The 16,778-nt window shown below is 49.5% G+C and overlaps 1 protein-coding gene across 1 annotated transcript in view; it reads right to left on the minus strand.

Moving 5' to 3' along the window:
* The window catches only part of GFPT2 (glutamine-fructose-6-phosphate transaminase 2), a 53,532-nt gene that overhangs the window by 13,016 nt on the left and 23,738 nt on the right, over positions 1 to 16,778 (minus strand). Inside the window, 8 exon segments of the mRNA XM_031666690.1 lie at positions 430 to 587; positions 2,716 to 2,836; positions 3,135 to 3,232; positions 3,334 to 3,429; positions 4,853 to 5,016; positions 10,286 to 10,403; positions 10,924 to 11,003; positions 14,669 to 14,730. Coding sequence (XP_031522550.1) covers positions 430 to 587; positions 2,716 to 2,836; positions 3,135 to 3,232; positions 3,334 to 3,429; positions 4,853 to 5,016; positions 10,286 to 10,403; positions 10,924 to 11,003; positions 14,669 to 14,730 — 897 coding nt within the window.

Consider the following 16,778-nt stretch of genomic DNA (forward strand, 5'->3'; position numbering starts at 1 on the left):
CTAAGTTTTACTTTTGAAGGGATGGGGTTGCCCGGGGCGGTCTGGAACTCCTGGGCTCAAGGGATGCTCCAGCCTCGGCCTCCCACAGTGCTGGGATTCCAGGTGGAAGCCCCGTGTCAGGCCTAAAGGGCTTTAAAATAAGGGTCTCCAAGGTGCTCAAAGAGCCACAGGACGACATGAACGAAACACAGGAACATGGGAATAAAATGAGACTAAATGAAGAGATGGGAACCCAAGAGGGGAGGGGAAAGGAACGGACGGGGGAGAAGGGGTGAGGTGGGACGGGGAAAGAAAGGCGGTGGCGCGGGCAGAGGAGGGCACAATTGCCCAGCACGTCCAGGCCGAAGGAGAGCGGCCTCCGGGGCCTTGCGGCCTCTGGTGCACCTGCCTGGCCAGGCTCTCCCCGGGAGGGGTGCCCGTGGGTCCTACCTTGGTGCTGGCCACGCCGACCTCCGGCCCTGCGTTGATGTGGACACCGCAGTCAGTCTCGCGAGAGATGGAGCTGCCCACAGTGTTGGTGACGCCCACGGTCAGGGCTCCGCGGTCCTTGCAGTAGCGCAGTGCCAGGAGGGTGTCCGCGGTCTCGCCTGCCGCACAGGGGCCTCTCAGCACCACGCTCCGCCAGCCTCAGCCCTACCCCAAACCCCCTCCTCCTTCACCTCGGCTCTGACACGGAAATCGGTGCCTAAGACACAGCCAGCAGGTGTTCGGAAAGGAAAACGCACCCAACAGCCTTTTCGGTTGATTCTTACATTCAAGATTTGTTACTATGTATGTGGCAAGCACTTTTTCATTTAAATCTCGTGACAACCCCGTGAGGACCATTGTCCCCATTTTCCTCTTGAGGATGAGGGCTCATGACAGGAGGAAATCGGTGCTCTGATCAAAGCCATACAGCTGGTGACAGGTGGGCCTGGCTCCCAGTGCCCGTTCTGCAGCTGAATAAGCTGAGATGGAACAGATTTAACATTTGAAAAGCGGGAATGTCCCCAAGTGGTGTTTCTCACTAGATTGTTTGAAAGGACACTTCTCGCAAGCCTCTCAGTGTGGACTCAAATTGTTTTTAGAATAAAGCTAAACAGCTTCATGCATAAACCAGCACAAACTCCCTATGTTTGTAAGTCCTAATGAACTCAAATTAAATTACAGCATAAGCCAGACTATAAAATCAAAACTGTTGAAATCCTCAAGAGTCAGGAGGCTGTTCTGTCTGCAGGGCCACGGCTCCGAACTCAAATTAAATTCAGCATAAGCTAGACTATAAAATCAAAACTGTTGAAATCCTCAAGAGTCGGGAGGCTGTTCTGTCTGCAGGGCCACGGCTCTTGGCTGTGTCTGTCCCAGCTTTGCAGGGCAGGCAGGGGCCGCCCGGTACTAGGCGGCCCAATTCTCCTCTGTTTTTTTCTTTCTTCAGAGCCCTGGGTTATGGCACTGGAGTGTCACGGGGTACTGCGGCGAGGGTGGGGGAAACAGGGTTCTATCTTTTGTCACCCACACCCCAGGGTTTGATAGTGTTTTTCCAATCTCATTAAAGGGCTGACTTCTATACATACAGAATTTCGGAAGCTGCCACTGCATTATTTTCATATTAGGTCCACCTCTGTTCTTTTGTTAATGTCTCCCACCAATTTATAAAATAGTTTCAGGCTCTGGTGGGATCATAAACCCAAAGGTGAATGTGACGGCAGGTCCTGGGTCATAAGGTGGGGGGCCGGATGGTTGGTGCATCTGTACTGGTTTTTCTTCGCTTGTCAACAAAATGGAAATGGTATTTAAAACTGATAATGGCAGCAGTACTAAAAGTCCCAGTAGATGATGGAGCATTACAATCAGTATTTTAGTTGTGGTAGTAACACTGTGGTTATATGTTTTTCTTTTATCGTTTTAATCATACAACCTGAAGTATTTATGTGGATGAATATCATGATGCCTGGGATTGGCATCAAAGTAACCCCATGGAGAAGAGGGGTTAATATAAGTGTGTCCGACCGGCACAAGATGGGCTGGATGAGGCTGCGATATTCATTATATGAAAACTCTTCTTTTATAAAGGTTTGGAATTATCCGTAATTAAAACATTTCAAAAGTCCTCCACGAGCTCAAGGAGACTCCAAGCCTATGGCCCTGGATCACCTCCCTGAGGCCGCTGGAGCACATGTCAAGTGTTGGGAGGGCACCGGACGGGGTGCATTTAGCTCAGGGGACCTTCCTTGGTCCTAAAAGGGAGCACCGTCTCCCCACACCTTTCTCTGCTGGGCAGCATGGGCACTGCAAGCCACAGGCCACGGCTTGGACACTTGGGCACAGAGCCCATACTGGGTCCTCCACGTGACTCTCAACCTAACAGAATGTTAAAGGAGATGTTTTTTCTATTAACATAAATCAGCAAACATTTATGGGCACCTTGGTAAGTGGTCCTTGAAGTCTTGGATAGGCAAGAAGAGGGAGAAGCCATGGGGCAGGGGAAAAACGAATGTGCATCATTTCCAGCCCAGTCCCAGCTCTGTCACTCCCTGGCCGCATGGCCTTAGACATCTCTTGCCCTCCCCGTACAATGGCGACTGCAATCCGCGGCTCTAAGGGTTACATGACCGCTGCAAGAGCGGGTTCGCAGCACAGGGTAGCCATGCAGAGGAATTAATTGAATGATGGAGAAGAGGAGAGAGCCCAGAGCTGACCTGACGCAAGGCTGGCCACACTGCCTGTGTCCCTTACCTGATTGGCTGATGAAAAAGCAAACGTCATCCCTGAACACAGGTGTGTTCCTGTCCAGAAAATCGCTGGCAAGTTCAACCATCACAGGAAGCTCAGTCAGTTCCTCCAAAACTTGCCGCGTCTGAAGCCAACAAGCATGGAGACTAAAGTCAGTCACAGGCATGACAGGGACGTGGGGCAGCTGGGCTTCTAGGGTCAGTGTGTGACACGGAACCTCACTGTCCAGGTGGCGAGGGGACTTCGGTCACCCGCAGGCCACCTCGAAGATACAAGGTCTCCGTGTCATTTCTCACGCTAGCTCATGGGAATGGGTCCGAGGGCTTAGCCACATTCAGAAGGCCAAATGAGTGATAAGACTGAAGGCCAGCGTCTAGTCCTAGACTGCTGTGGATTTCCCCACACGCATGTGTCCCACTTACAGCCACGGCAGCGTGGTAGCTGGTCCCACAGCCAATCACGATGAGCCTTCGGCATCGTCGGATCTCCTTCAAGTGGTCCTTCAGGCCCCCCAGGAGCACTGCAGGGCACACGGCAGGGTGTTAACGTTGAGTTGACACAGTCACCGCATTCCCTGAGACTAGGCACAGGCGGAGCCTCCCCACCGAGTGCAGGAATTACCTGTGTTGGTCTCAAAATTCACCCGACCTCTCATAGTATTGAAAACGGATTCTGGCTGCTCGAAGATCTCCTTCTGCATAAATGCACTGAAGTTACCTGGTCAAATAAACGTCTGGTCAGTTTTAATTTCATTATATTTCACTGCTTTTCATTGTGCAGTAGTGATAGCAACTCCTGCAAAGTTTACTGCAGATTCCCAAAGGCATCCCCAGGGATTCTCCTGCCTGACACTCACTACCATCAGAGGCAAGCAGGTCAGGGACCAGGGCTCTCTCCAATTTACATATCGGACCCTGCAGCTTGAGGGAGGGAGGGATTTGCCTCAGGCATGCAAGTAACAAACGGCCTGGCTGGTCCCTTTGGGCCAAGCTCCCTTAGCAAGGCCAAACGCAAGTAAAGTGCTTCCCTCCCAAAAAGTCACCCAGCTAGGAAAGTACAGCTAAGCCCAAAGAAACAGGCAATTTTCCTTTTAATAAACACCCTCCTAGTTTCCGTAATAAAAACCTTCCCAGCCACACAGGCATTTCCGGGGCTCTGGTTTGAGTAGGACTGGATGGTGCTGACGGGACAGTGGGGCTGCAGGTGTTCAAGCCCCTGATGCAGCAGCTACACCTGATGCTCTGGAGGTGCCCACAGGTGGGGCAGGCCGTGTTCTCGGGGATACGCACACTCATGACGCCAACACGCCAGTGCTCCCAGCCTGTCGCCCATGACCTGGCACTTGTGCGACGAGCAAATGAAGCAAGTGGGGGGAATGAGGGGTGGCCACCATAGGGGAGGGGTTGGGGAAGGACCATGACAGACACAGGAGCAGAGAAGGACTCTCTGAGGGGTGACATTTCAGGGCAGCTGGAGGCAATGAAAGGAACCAGTCCTATGAGAAGAACAGTGAATGCAGGGGCTGTGGCGGGGCACAGTGGGTTGGGTGTGGTGGGGCCAGGCTTTAGCTCTGGCGGGAGTGTGGGGGTTTGTGGGCTGTGGCAGGGAGTTTGGATTTTATTCTAACAACAGCAGGAAACCACTGGAGGGCCTTGAGCCGCGGGAGGATCACGGGGGCTGAATCAGGTTCTTAAAAGTTTGCTTAGGCTGCCCTGTGGGGTAGAGGTTGTAGGGGGATGGAAGTGGGTGCAGACAGAGAGGCTCTGCTTGTAGGGAGAAGGTGTACCCCCAACCCCCCATTTACTGCAGACCTGCAGACTTCCACCCAGAGGAGAAACGATGCCTGAGGGTGGGAATGTGATCCCCGAAGTTGGTGAAGGAAGGCAGTGGACACACCGGGCTCAGTTCCAGTAGGGAGGACCTGGCGCCTGGCTGCAGACAGGAGCCCCCGCTTGGAGGCACCAGGCCAGCCTCCCCACATCCCCTCACCTGTGCAAGCCACAGGCTACCTGCAGCCCCACCCTGGTGGCCACGGAGGGCAGGAGGGCTGTGGCCTCTACTAGGGCCAGGCAGAGTGTCAGGAGCTCCACCAGACGCTGGCTCCTGAGGCTGCTGCACACGGGCTCTAGAGGACACCTGCCTTTCATGATTTGCTGCAGTTCCATCTGCAAGGTCTGGATGGCTCGAGATGGGTCATCACTGGCCGAGCGCTTGACCCGGTGAATGGAGAGTTTCCCATCAGCCGCTGCGGCAATGTCGTCGTCCTCCAGGAAGATGACCCGGTTGGTGTGCTCTATGATGGCGCTGGGGGAGGGGAAACGGGCATTATCAGGCCCTGCCCTGAGCAGTTACGAGGCAGCAGCCCCTGCCGGTTCCCACGCGTGGGGGCCACATCGTTGGCATTTCAGGAGGGACAGAGACACCACACGGAAAACACTGATTTGCGGGTGAATCTTCCTCTTCTCCACTCTTCCTCCCGTCCCCACAGAATTATTTTGATGCCAGTCCCAGACATTATATCATTTCTTCTGTAAACACTTTAGCTCTAAAACGGTTTTAACCTACTATAATACCATAACCATATCTAAAATTAATAGTTGTTCCTTTATATCATCAAATATTCAGCATGTTCACGTTTCTCCAATAATCTCATGGCTGTCTTTTTATAACTGGTTTCTTCAAATCAGGATCCAAACAATGTCACCTCTGGAGGATACTCGAGAACCAACACATTATTCTGAGTCGTGAAGGGAAAGAATAAAGCATTCATCTTGCCTTTCTAAACAATTTGTCTTTCAGGACAACCACATACTGTATGAAGGCAAGTCTCTCTAAGAAGTGATACAGCTAGTAACGAAGAAATAATAGAATTAGAATAATTAATTTATGAATTCCTAATTATTAATAGCTCTAATCAAGGACCATCCATTGCTGTTGAAACCAGAAGGTGAAAAGCTGGACGAAGCTTTATCATGGATGGATAAGGCTGGCAACACTCAAACCCCTGATGGCTCTCGGCACAGAAGGAGAGCCGGTGAGACATTGTCTGCCTCCTGATGGAAGGACACACCACCAACTATGTATTCTTGCCAAAAAAATCAAACCTGAGTAAGACTGAGCTTTTAACACTCGTAAACTCCAGTGTACAGGGAAACAGAGGAAGATGGTAAATAACACCAGGGGGTGCACTCAGCAAATCCCAGACAACGGGAAACTCATCAGGACAAAATACCTAGTTTCCTTTTTTTTGAGGGCCGGAGTCACCAAGCTCTGACTGCCCAGGCTGGAGTGCAGTGCGTGATCTCGGCTCACCTGCAGCTTCCTTCCCGGGTTCCCCGCCATTCCTGCCTCGGCCTCCCGAGTAGCTGGGACTACAGGTGCCACCACCATGGCTAGTTTTTGTCTTTTTTTAGTAGGAGACAGGGTTTCACTGTGTTAGCCAGGATGGTCTCGATCTCCTGACCTTGTGATCCGCCCGCCTCGGCCTCCCAAAGTGCTGGGATTACAGGCGTGAGCCACCGTGTCCAACCAAGACCTAATTTCTTACACAGGCACATACATGTACACAAAGAGCCCTAAAAGTAATCTACAAGCTATGCTTACCAAAGAAACATAGGGTCATTGTGTTTATTTTTATAATTTTCTCTGTATGGAAAGGAATAATGATTTTTTTTCCCTTGAGATCATAATACAAAGTGTCTTTTTAAATAATTTTAAGTTTGAAAAGTTGCTAAATGAACAAGAATGGTAATTAATGGTGTATAGTTGTGGTATAAACCATCAAGTCGGGCTTGAAGGATTACTGGATAAAACACTCTTGGCCGGGTGCCCTGGGTCACACCTGTAATCCCAGCACTTTGGGAGGCCAAGGCGGGCGGATCACCTGAGGTCAGGAGTTTGAGACCAACCTGGTCAACATGGTAAAACCCTGTCTCTACTAAAAATACAAAAATTAGCTGGGTGTGGTGGCGTGCACCTGTAATCCCAGCTACTCGGGAGGCAGAAGAATCACTTGAACCCAGGAGGTGGAGGTTGCAGTGGGCTGAGATTGTGCCACTGCACTCCAGCCTGGGTGACAGAGCAAGACTTCGTCTCAAAAAAAAGAGAAGAAAAAAAAAAAAAAAACCACTCTCATTCTATCAAGAGCCACACCCACATGTGAATGCCTGAAAATGGACACTTAACTCCTGGTGCAAAGGTAAGGAGGGAAACTATCAAGGTCTAAGGCTGTAAGAGAGGTATATCCAGCCAGATCCTAGGAAGAAACAGATAGAAGGATGGCAAGCCACTGTACTGGAAAAAGTATTTTAAACAAAACTTTGTATATACAAATAACTTTGTATACGTTGTATAAAAGTATACAAATAACTTTGTATACATTGTATAAAAGTATACTAATAACTTTGTATACGTTGTATAAATGTATACAAATAACTGTATACGTTGTATAAATGTATACAATAACTGTATACGTTGTATAAATGTATAGAGTTTTGCATAAAAGTATACAGTTTTATACAAAACTCTGTCTAAAAGTATACTTTTTTTGTATAAAAAGTAGAACTATGGAGTGACAAGAAATAAAAATGGCCCCATCCTATCTCCAAGAGATCGACACTGCTTACCTTGTAGCATTAACCAACCAACAATGCATGATCCATGTGTGTTTATATTTATGTGTGCAAGTACATATGTTTGTTTAAATATAATTATTTTATTTCCAAAATGAGTAGTAATGTAATCTAGTCATTAAGACCACTGACCCACAAGTTAGGCCTGAGGTGCACTCGGGGCCTCTGCCTCTTGCCAGTCCTGTGCCCGTGGACAACATCCATCGCCCCCTGGAGTTCCTGTCTCAGGTTCCGCCTCTGTAAACAGGAAAGAGTTGTGCCTTCCCCAGAGGTCGGTCGTGATTACTGGATGGGATCCTGGGAGGCCCTCATACCGTGCCCCGCACACACTGGCCACCATTGCCCAAAAGCTGGACAGTGTGCTCACATCTGGGAGGGCCGCCCGCCGTTCCTCTTTCTCAGCATGTGTTGTCTTTCTTGTCTCTACCTTACACATGACAGAATCACTTCCTGACGTTCCAAAGGTATAAACAAATAAAAGAAACTGGAGGGTCGAGCCGGGCGCGGTGGCTCACACCTGTAATCCCAGTACTTTGGGAGGCTGAGGCAGGCGGATGATGATGTCAGGAGATGGAGACCATCCTGGCGAACACGGTGAAATCCCGTCTCCACTAAAAATACAAAAATTAGCCGGGCGTGGTGGGGGGCGCCTGTAGTCCCAGCAACTCGGGAGACTGAGGCAGGAGAATGGCGTGAACCTGGGAGGCGGAGCTTGCAGTGAGCCGAGATTGTGCCACTACACTCCAAACTGGGTGACAGAGCCAGACTCCATCTCAAAAAAAAAAAAAAAAAAGAATCTGGAGGGTCTTAATTACAACACAGAATTCACAGATTAATTTGGGGGAGAGTCAATATTTTTTAAAAACAACCTGTAATCATTAAATTAATTTTAAATGTTGAGTGCATTAATTTTTGAAAATAGCTACTCTGGAAACTGAGGCAGGAGGATCCCTTGAGTCCAGGAGTTAGTTTGAGGACAGCCTGGGCAACTTAATGAGATCCCGTCTCAAAAAAAAAAAAAAAGATGAGAATATTAAGCCTTCCTACTGAGGAATGTGGAATCTCTTCCTATATTCAAACCTCTTACTTCCTCACGGTAAATTTCTGTAGTTTTCTCCAAATACGTTCTGGAGTATTTTTGTTAAAATTTACTCTAAGGAATTTAATTAAAGCATTTTTTTTTCCAGCTATGGTGAATAGTATTGCTTTTTGGGTTCACCTAATGTTTGCTGACTGCCTCATGCCTGGTCACGTGAGGTGACACCTAAGAACAGGGTGGACATGGTCCCACTCGAACCAGATACAGCTTAGTGGCTAACGCCAGGATATAGGATTTCCACACCTTTACTCCCAGCTGCTAGTACTATCAGTTCTAACAGCCTTTTGGCTGGATTTAAAAATGTATAATAGATAGTATTCCCTACAAACAATTATTTCCTCTCCTTTCAGGCATTCACGCCTTTTTTTTTTCTAAAAAAAGAAACCTCTGGCAGGGCATGCTGGCTCACGCCTGTAATCCCAGCACTTTGGGAGGCCGAGGGGGGTGGATCATGAGGTCAGGAGATGGAGACCATCCTGGCTAACACGGTGAAACCCAGTCTCTACTAAAAATACAAAAAATTAGCCGGGCGTGGTAGTGGGGCGCCTGTAGTCCCAGCTACTCAGGAGACTGAGGCAGGAGAATCACTTGAACCCAGAGGCGCAGGTTGCAGTGAGCCGAGACTGTGCCACTGCACTCCAGTCTGGGCGACAGAGCGAGACAAAATAAATAAATAAATAAAAATAAAAAAAGAAACATCCATCGTATTTCATTGAATATAAGTTACTATTTATCGCTAAGATCACAATTAATTGACAAACTTCTGAGAAATAAAAGCTTCAACAAATTCTAATGGCACAATGCCAAAATCTACAATTCTCTGTGTTTTAGAATCACTGAAATAACACCAGCGTCTCGCTGGTATTCTCGGCGTGTTCTAAGGAGCACCATTTGGGAACGCTGCCCCAACCTCCGCGTTAGGTACGATGCTGGCTGTGCGTTCACCAGGCCTTGCCTCCCTGTCACTCCGGTTTCCCAGGAGATCTGACCTGGTGTCCTCCCTGCCTCACAGCATGGTCCTACTAGATGCTGGTCGGGAAAGAGAAAAACCATCAAGAATGGAAACATAGCAAAGGCCCAAGCCTTCGGGTCTTTGAAGAAGGTACCAGAGGTTACTATAGAGGTTTTCTACTTCAAATGGCAGGAAAGTGCTTTGGTTCTCTCTCTCTCTCTCTCTCTCTCTCTCTCTCTCTCTCTCTCTCTCTCTGTGTGTGTGTGTGTGTGTGCCTGTGTAACTTTTTTTTTTTCCTGAAATGAGTATAAAGCAGAATTTCTCAAATTTCAAAATCGTTATTTGGTGGATTGATGAGAGCATGGACTTTAGAATCAATTGAAAAACTCCCTATGTCTTCGCTCTGTCTTTCACAAATGGTCTCAACCCCGGCAAAGGCAGGGAGGGCGCGGGAGGGACCGAGGTCTAGACACACCTGTCTCATCTAAAGGGGGCAGCCTCTGAGCAGATCCAGACACCTGCCACCCGAGAGGGGGCTGCACGGCGTGCCCAGATCTGGTAGTTCTTCCAGAGAAGCCAGAGATTCAGATTTTTCTGTGAAATCTCCAAATTTTACAACATTGGCAACTAACCCATTCATTTTGTGCAGGCTCGAAGCATTGTGCTCACCAGTGCGTCTGGCCTTTGGCCACCAGGGCTGCCTACCAGTCATGCAGGTGCTCCTAGGACAAGGACTCCAGGCCCAGGGCCAGGGATGGCTGAACTCTTTGGCCCTGCGACGTGCTGAGCCACGACAGCTCACATGGAAGGATGAGTAAGAACCGGCAGTATTTAGACAGGCATTCTTTGATTACATAATCCCAGGAAGGGAAGAGAAGAAGGCTCAGTTACCTCGCATCAGAAGCAAAGAAGAATTCCACGGCCTTGTCGCCCACAGCGTGCAGGCAGGCGGAGCTGTCCAGCCTCTTCATCCGTGTCTTACAGATATTCTTCACATTCTCCAGAGTGCCTAGCAAATGGAGGAATGGGTTGCAAATCCCACTGGGATGTTTTGTTTGCATAACATGCAGCAAGGAACCAATTTCCCCTCTGAATATGTGTGGGAGAAATTTGCAATTTTTAGCTTTGGCTATGTCAGCCAAATCGCGTAAAAGATCCCCAAATAGCACAGTACCACTGCAGAAGCATTTAAATGGCTACAGTGTGAGAGGAATGCAAACAAAAACAAATCAAAGAAGCACTCAAATCAAAGCCCAGTTGCTGTCATACAACGGCACTTCTGTGTATGTTTGACAATATACAAAATCATGATAAATTCACGTCCATAATAAAAAGCTTTAAAAAATGGAGCCAAGTCTCAGTTGCACAAAAACCTTTTAGACCTGGAGCCGTGCGCCTGTTGGGTCTGGCTCAGAGTGGGGCTTCCTTGCCTCAGAGGGGAGCTGACCGTGCCCCGTGCCAGAGCAGCTGCTGAGTCCTGCGACACCAGGCAGCAGCTGCGCCGTTCCAGTACTTCTTGAGAAACTTACACGTCCTGTATAAGATGGGGATCTGTTCTGTGGAGAGCTTGTATTTGCTCCGGACTCCGATGAGAAGGGGGCTGCCTCTCCTGTAGGGAGAAGGAGGCATCCCATTACCCATTGCCTTTGACACCCAGGGCTGGGTGTCTGCCCAGCATTGGAGGTAGGATCCCCAAATCCAGCCCTTTCCCAGGGGCGGAGGGTCCTGTTTAGGTCCCACAGGATGGAAAGGCCAGCTCCTGAGTCTCAGGTCCCTGACTTGGCATCACCCTCCTGCTCAGTAAGCCTGGTAACCTGTCCCACTCCCACCCTCCTAGGCTGGGCCTCCTCCAGTCCAGTCAAGTCCCCACGTGTGACCAACCCACACGGTTAGATGGCAGAGGCTGAGCGTTCGGCAGCGGATGAGGCGCTGGTGGGCCACGGGGCACTCTGGGTCTCCACCCAGCCAAGGCTGCAGCACATCCCTCTAACAATAGGGCTCTGCACCCACCGTCTGCCCAAAGACCCCCTGTTGTTCCTTCCCTTCCCCAGCCCAGTTCTCTGGCATTAGAGGGCACTGGTCGGACTGACTTTTGTATATTCTCTACTTTGTAGGTGACATAAGGCGATTTCTTGGGTGGTTGTCTCTGCCTGAGTGACACCCACAGATGAAGTTTAGAATCGTCACCCGGTGCCACGCAGACTTCATCATAAAGGGGACAATGACTGTCACAGGCAAAATCTCAGGGAGTCTGCAGCTGGCCAAGGTGAGGGGCCCTCACTCAGGCCTCCGGTCCTGGCGTCACTGTCTCAGCAACTGGAGCCGACTCTCTGAGCACTCGGCAGGGGATCTTTAGGGAAGAGCTGTAGGATATTTCCTTCTGATTCACAGCTTCTAGGGGTGAATGTGATTAAGAGCTCACGATTTGGCCGGGTGCGGTGGCTCACACCTGTAATCCCAGCACTTTGGGGGGCCAAGGCGGGCAGATCATGAGATCAGGAGTTCGAGACCAGCCTGGCCAACATAATGGAACCCTGTCTCTACTAAAAATACAAAAATTAGCCAGGCATGGTGGCAGGCACCTGTAATTCCAGTTACTTGGGAGGTTGAGACAAGAGAATCACTTGAACCCAGGAGGCAGAGGTTGCAGTGAACCAAGATCGCGCCACTGCACTCCAGCCCGGGGACAGAGCGAGACTCCATGTCTAAATAAATAAATAAATAAACAAAAAGATCTCATGATTTAAATGACATCCTGCTTCCAAAATCTCATCCTTTGCTCATTCTTATAAATTACAACATGCAAATAAAATTTACCATGGGTGTGCACGGAAATAAGTGGCTCACTCTGGTAATGCATACGCTCTAAACCTGCAGTTCTTAGAAACCAGGCAGGTAAAATTGCAGTAGTTACTAAAGGATGTGTGCCTTTTCCCCTCTAGACATTAATTTACTGACAAGAAAAAAGCACAAACACTGTAATAAGACAATTTAAGAGAGCTGTTGCAAACACATGAATTAGAATACAATCCAGTAACATCTCACTTTAGGCGATTTCTTGCTAACGTACATCAATGAACTAATGAAGTGCTTGCTCATCCGCCTGAATCCAGCCCACATACATCCATCATCCGTTAGCCTGACTCAATGCAGTTCCTAAATTTTTCTTCAACCATCACAGACCTTGTTTTCCAGTCACATTGGCCTGTTTCGATCCCACTTAGGACTTCTCAAAGCGGGGGACAAAGTCTGGGGCTTTGAGGAAGATGCTATGAACACTTTGAATATTTCAATCATTTATTGTCTAAAGCAAATCTGAGACATAGTTCTGGGGCCAGTGGGGAACTAGCATAAATAGTTTATAATAATGGCAGTGAGAAAGTAGGTGGTTATCTAATTTTCTTGGTAAATGACTCCACCAAATTTTATTGCTGTAGACTGAGCTCTGCTGTTTCTCTAGACCTTGAGACATAATTCTCCCAAGACAACCCGAAGATTGTCCTGGAGGTTATAGAGCCCTCGGCTACAGGCAATTTTGAAAAATAAAGCTTTATTGCTTCTTCACGCTGCCTTCTTCGGAGTTCATTAAAATAGTAAATCATGATAAAATTGGATTTAAAAAGGGCTTCTAGGCAGACAGCTCAAGCCTGTGATCCCAGAACTTTGGGGAGGCGAGGCAGTGAGGATCGAGGTCAGGAAGTCCGAGACCATCCTGGCTAACATGGGTGAAACCCGTCTCTATTAAGAAATACAAAAACAGCGGGCGAGGTGCTTGGCCTGTAGTCCCCAGCTACTTGGGAGGCTGAGGCGGGAGAATGGTGTATGCGACAGGAGTGAGCTTGCAGTGAGCTGAGATCGGCCACTTTTACAGCCTGGGTGATGAGGCGAGAGACTCCGTCTCAAAAAAAAGAGCTTCTAAATTTGATACGAACCAACTGGTATTTTATAATTTTATGAATTGAAGGAATTAAATTCCAAATGGCAAATTAGTTCCAGTCTTAGAAAAGGTTTAAAAAATGATGATAAACTCCTGTTGTTTCCTGCTGAGATACTATGCCAGTCTGGGAGAGACAGCCTCACCCTCTCCGGCCCAGTCTCCCAGGCCACAGGTTCATTCTAGACGGCTCCCCTGGGCTTCAGATGAAGTCCGCAGCCCACAGGGCACTGAGGCCATTTAGAGCCGGCCTCTGTCCACCTCTCCACTCCCCGCAGCCTCTGAGGCCCTGGGTGTCCATTACCACCTTGCTCACCACTATCTCTCGTGCCTGGTACACAGCAGGTGTCAGTAAACACACTGAACCTGGAACGCCTCCGTCCCACCAATGCCTTGCACCATGCCCCACCTTGCCAACGGGGATCCTTGGAGGTCCCACTCCCTCTGGGCCCCTTGCCTGTGCTCATGCTGGTTCCTCTTCCCACTGCCTGCCTGACCCAGGCAGCCCCCTGCCTGCAGCTACCTGCCACTGCCCCCTGCCAGGTGAGGTGATGTCCTGTGCTGGGGTCCGGCATAGAGCATCACCATCCTCTGCCCTTCTCTGCCCTCCTGCACAGCTGTTCAGCCCTGCAAGACAAGGACCAGGTCTGATGCCACTAAGTCCCCAGGGCCCAGCACACAGTAAGTGCACAGCAAGTATTAGCTGCATAGTTGGATGGATGGATGGACGGATGGATGGATGGATGGATGATCAACCCATCTGAATACAAACAGGATGGCACTTAATCTGTTTCTGTAAATCCGTGCAGCACTGGGGGCCCACGTAACAGAGGGACACATGGGGGCAACCAGGCTCTCTGGGCTGATTTCTGGGATGCTCCTTTGCGAAGGTGAAGCTTGAGCTCTGGGCCTTCAAGGCCTCTTCTGTACTGGATCTAAATCCATATTCACTTTGCTCCCTAGTTTCATGTTCATAATTTTGCACGCTTTTTCTTAAAGGGGGACCCCATATTGTACAGGCTTCAAGCCCCACAAAACCTGGCTCTGCCCCATTTGTACAAATGTATTTATAAGTGGAATCTGTTGCCCACCTCTAAAAATCTGTGGAGATTTCAAATACAAATCCAACTTTCAGGTTTCTTTCTTTTTAAATTCAGAAGTGTAACACCAAGAGCCATGGGGGCGGGGGGACGTGGTCCCCGGGGCTGAACCACAGTTGTCCTTTAGATACCACAAGTGCCTTCCAGCATGCCAGAGGCCCTACTTCTCCCTTCTCCCTCCAGCTAAGTGATTTTATTTCATTTCTTTCTTATGGGAAATGCCGGTGGGTTCCACCTCACCGTGTGGCAACAGCTTCTCCTGGGTAGTGGATGCTCTTGAAAACCAGCGCGAACGCACCTTCCTGAAAACACACAAACAAACAGTGAGGGTCAACTCGTTCTAGCAGCCACACTCTGTGGCCTGCCCACAGCCGAGATGGGTCCCCCAGGCCCCTCTTCATGGCGGAAGGTTCCTGGGGTCCGTCAGGGAGCTGAGGGCAGAACAGCGCATCTGCGGTGACATCACGAGGAAAAGCAAAACAGACGGGGCCACGGGAAGTACCACGAACCGGAAGTGTGAATTCCACGGTGAGTAACGTGCAGCATGCTTGCCCAGGCCCACAGGGAGCCTGGCAGGGGTGCCAGCTGGGCGGACAGGGACAGTGAGAGTCACAGGAGATGATAGCTGGGGCCAGGCTGCCCTGCCCTGCTCAGGGACAGCACCTACTCAGCCCCTGTGAACTGCACTTTCGCTCAACACACGGTAGGGCCTGGGTTCAAGTCCTGGCTCCATCCCTTAACTGGGCTAGCCCTTTAGCCTTCTTTGGTCTCATTTTCCTCATCTGTGAAGGAAGTGACAACAGTGCCACCTGGCGTGGTTTCTGTGATGATAAGCCAGTGCACTGAGCCTGGCATATGGGGACCCGAGAGAAGAACAGGTTGTTATTATCGTTACTGCTATTATCATTTCCGTGAATATGACTGTCACTCACCCTCTGGGCCTCAGCTGGTGAGTTTGTGCAAAGTCAGAACTAGAATCCAGTTCTCCTAACACAAGAATCCAGATGGTTTTCCGACTTAAATTCTTGGTGTAAATTCCTCCCCTATGTCATGACCATCCTGTACTAACTTACCACAACCCTAGCAGAGCTGTTATGTATAACCAGCTGCAAATCTGAATTTCCACATGAAATCCTCCAAGTGTGGGAGCCACAGGCAGCCCCAGGCCCTGTGTGGTCAGCGTGTTGGGTCCAGGTTGCCAACTCAGCTACAAGACCAGAGGAACCTGAGTCAGCGTCCCCAGGCCTCAGCAGGGCTTTCAAACCGCCACAAACCAGGGGGCTTCAGGCAGACCCTGGTGCTTCTGTCAACCACAAAATAGGACTGAACAGAAAAACACTGCTCATTCTTTGCCAAAAAGAGCCCTGTACTGTCCCAGGTAGGAAAAGTCTTAAGTTTAAAAGTGTCATTATGAGCGAGGTATTTCTGAAATTTCAAAATAAAAATGGAAAAGAAGAAAGCATGCTGTAATACCTAACTGGTCACTGCACATTATCCAGCACATCAAATGTGGGATGGGCTGTTATTTATAAACATGTCCTCTAAATGATGGACCTCCAATAACAGGAATTAGAGGACAAAAAGCGTTTCAACTGTAGACTTACTTTCTAAATCAGACTCTGAAAACACCTGCTCAAGAATGATACATTTTAAACTACAGGGTGATGCCTGACAGATGTTCTGGACTCTGGGCCAGTGTCCAGGTGGCCTCAGCCCTGGAGGAGCTATTGGGTGGCACTGCTGTCTGAGAGGATGGACCCCTCTCGTCCTCCCTCACCCCACATGGGCCTGTGTCTGCTCCACCTCCTCCTCCGTGTAAGGGCCTCTCCTTGGACAATACTCCCAGTGTGTGCTCCCTTCTCAGGGACTTCTGCTCCCTGGGCCCTGTCCTCTGCAATGTCCCCAATCTCTCTCTCTCTCTCCCCCTCTTTTGGGTCATTCTGTTCCGCATACAGACATGTTCTGATACCGCCTATCACAAAAACAGGCCACGCACGGTGGCTCGCGCCTGTAAATCCCAACATTTTGGGAGGCCAAGGCAGGTGGATCACTTGAAGTCAGGAGTTCAAGACCAGCCCGGTCAACAGAGTGAAACCCCATGTCTACTAAAAATACAAAAATTAGCCAGGTGTGGTGGCGTGTGCCTGGAGTCTCAGCCATGCCAGAGGCTGAGGCTGGAGAATGGCTTGAACCTGGGAGGCGGTGGTTGCAGTGAGCCGAGATCACACCACTGCACTCCAGCCTGGGCAACAGACTGAGACTCTGTCTCAAAATAAAAAAAACTAAAAACACCTCCCTTGGTACCACAACCCTCTCTGCACCCACAACCCCCCCTGTACCCACAACCCTC

This window comes from Papio anubis, chromosome 5 (assembly GCF_008728515.1).
Source record: "Papio anubis isolate 15944 chromosome 5, Panubis1.0, whole genome shotgun sequence".
In the NCBI taxonomy this organism is placed as follows: domain Eukaryota; kingdom Metazoa; phylum Chordata; class Mammalia; order Primates; family Cercopithecidae; genus Papio; species Papio anubis.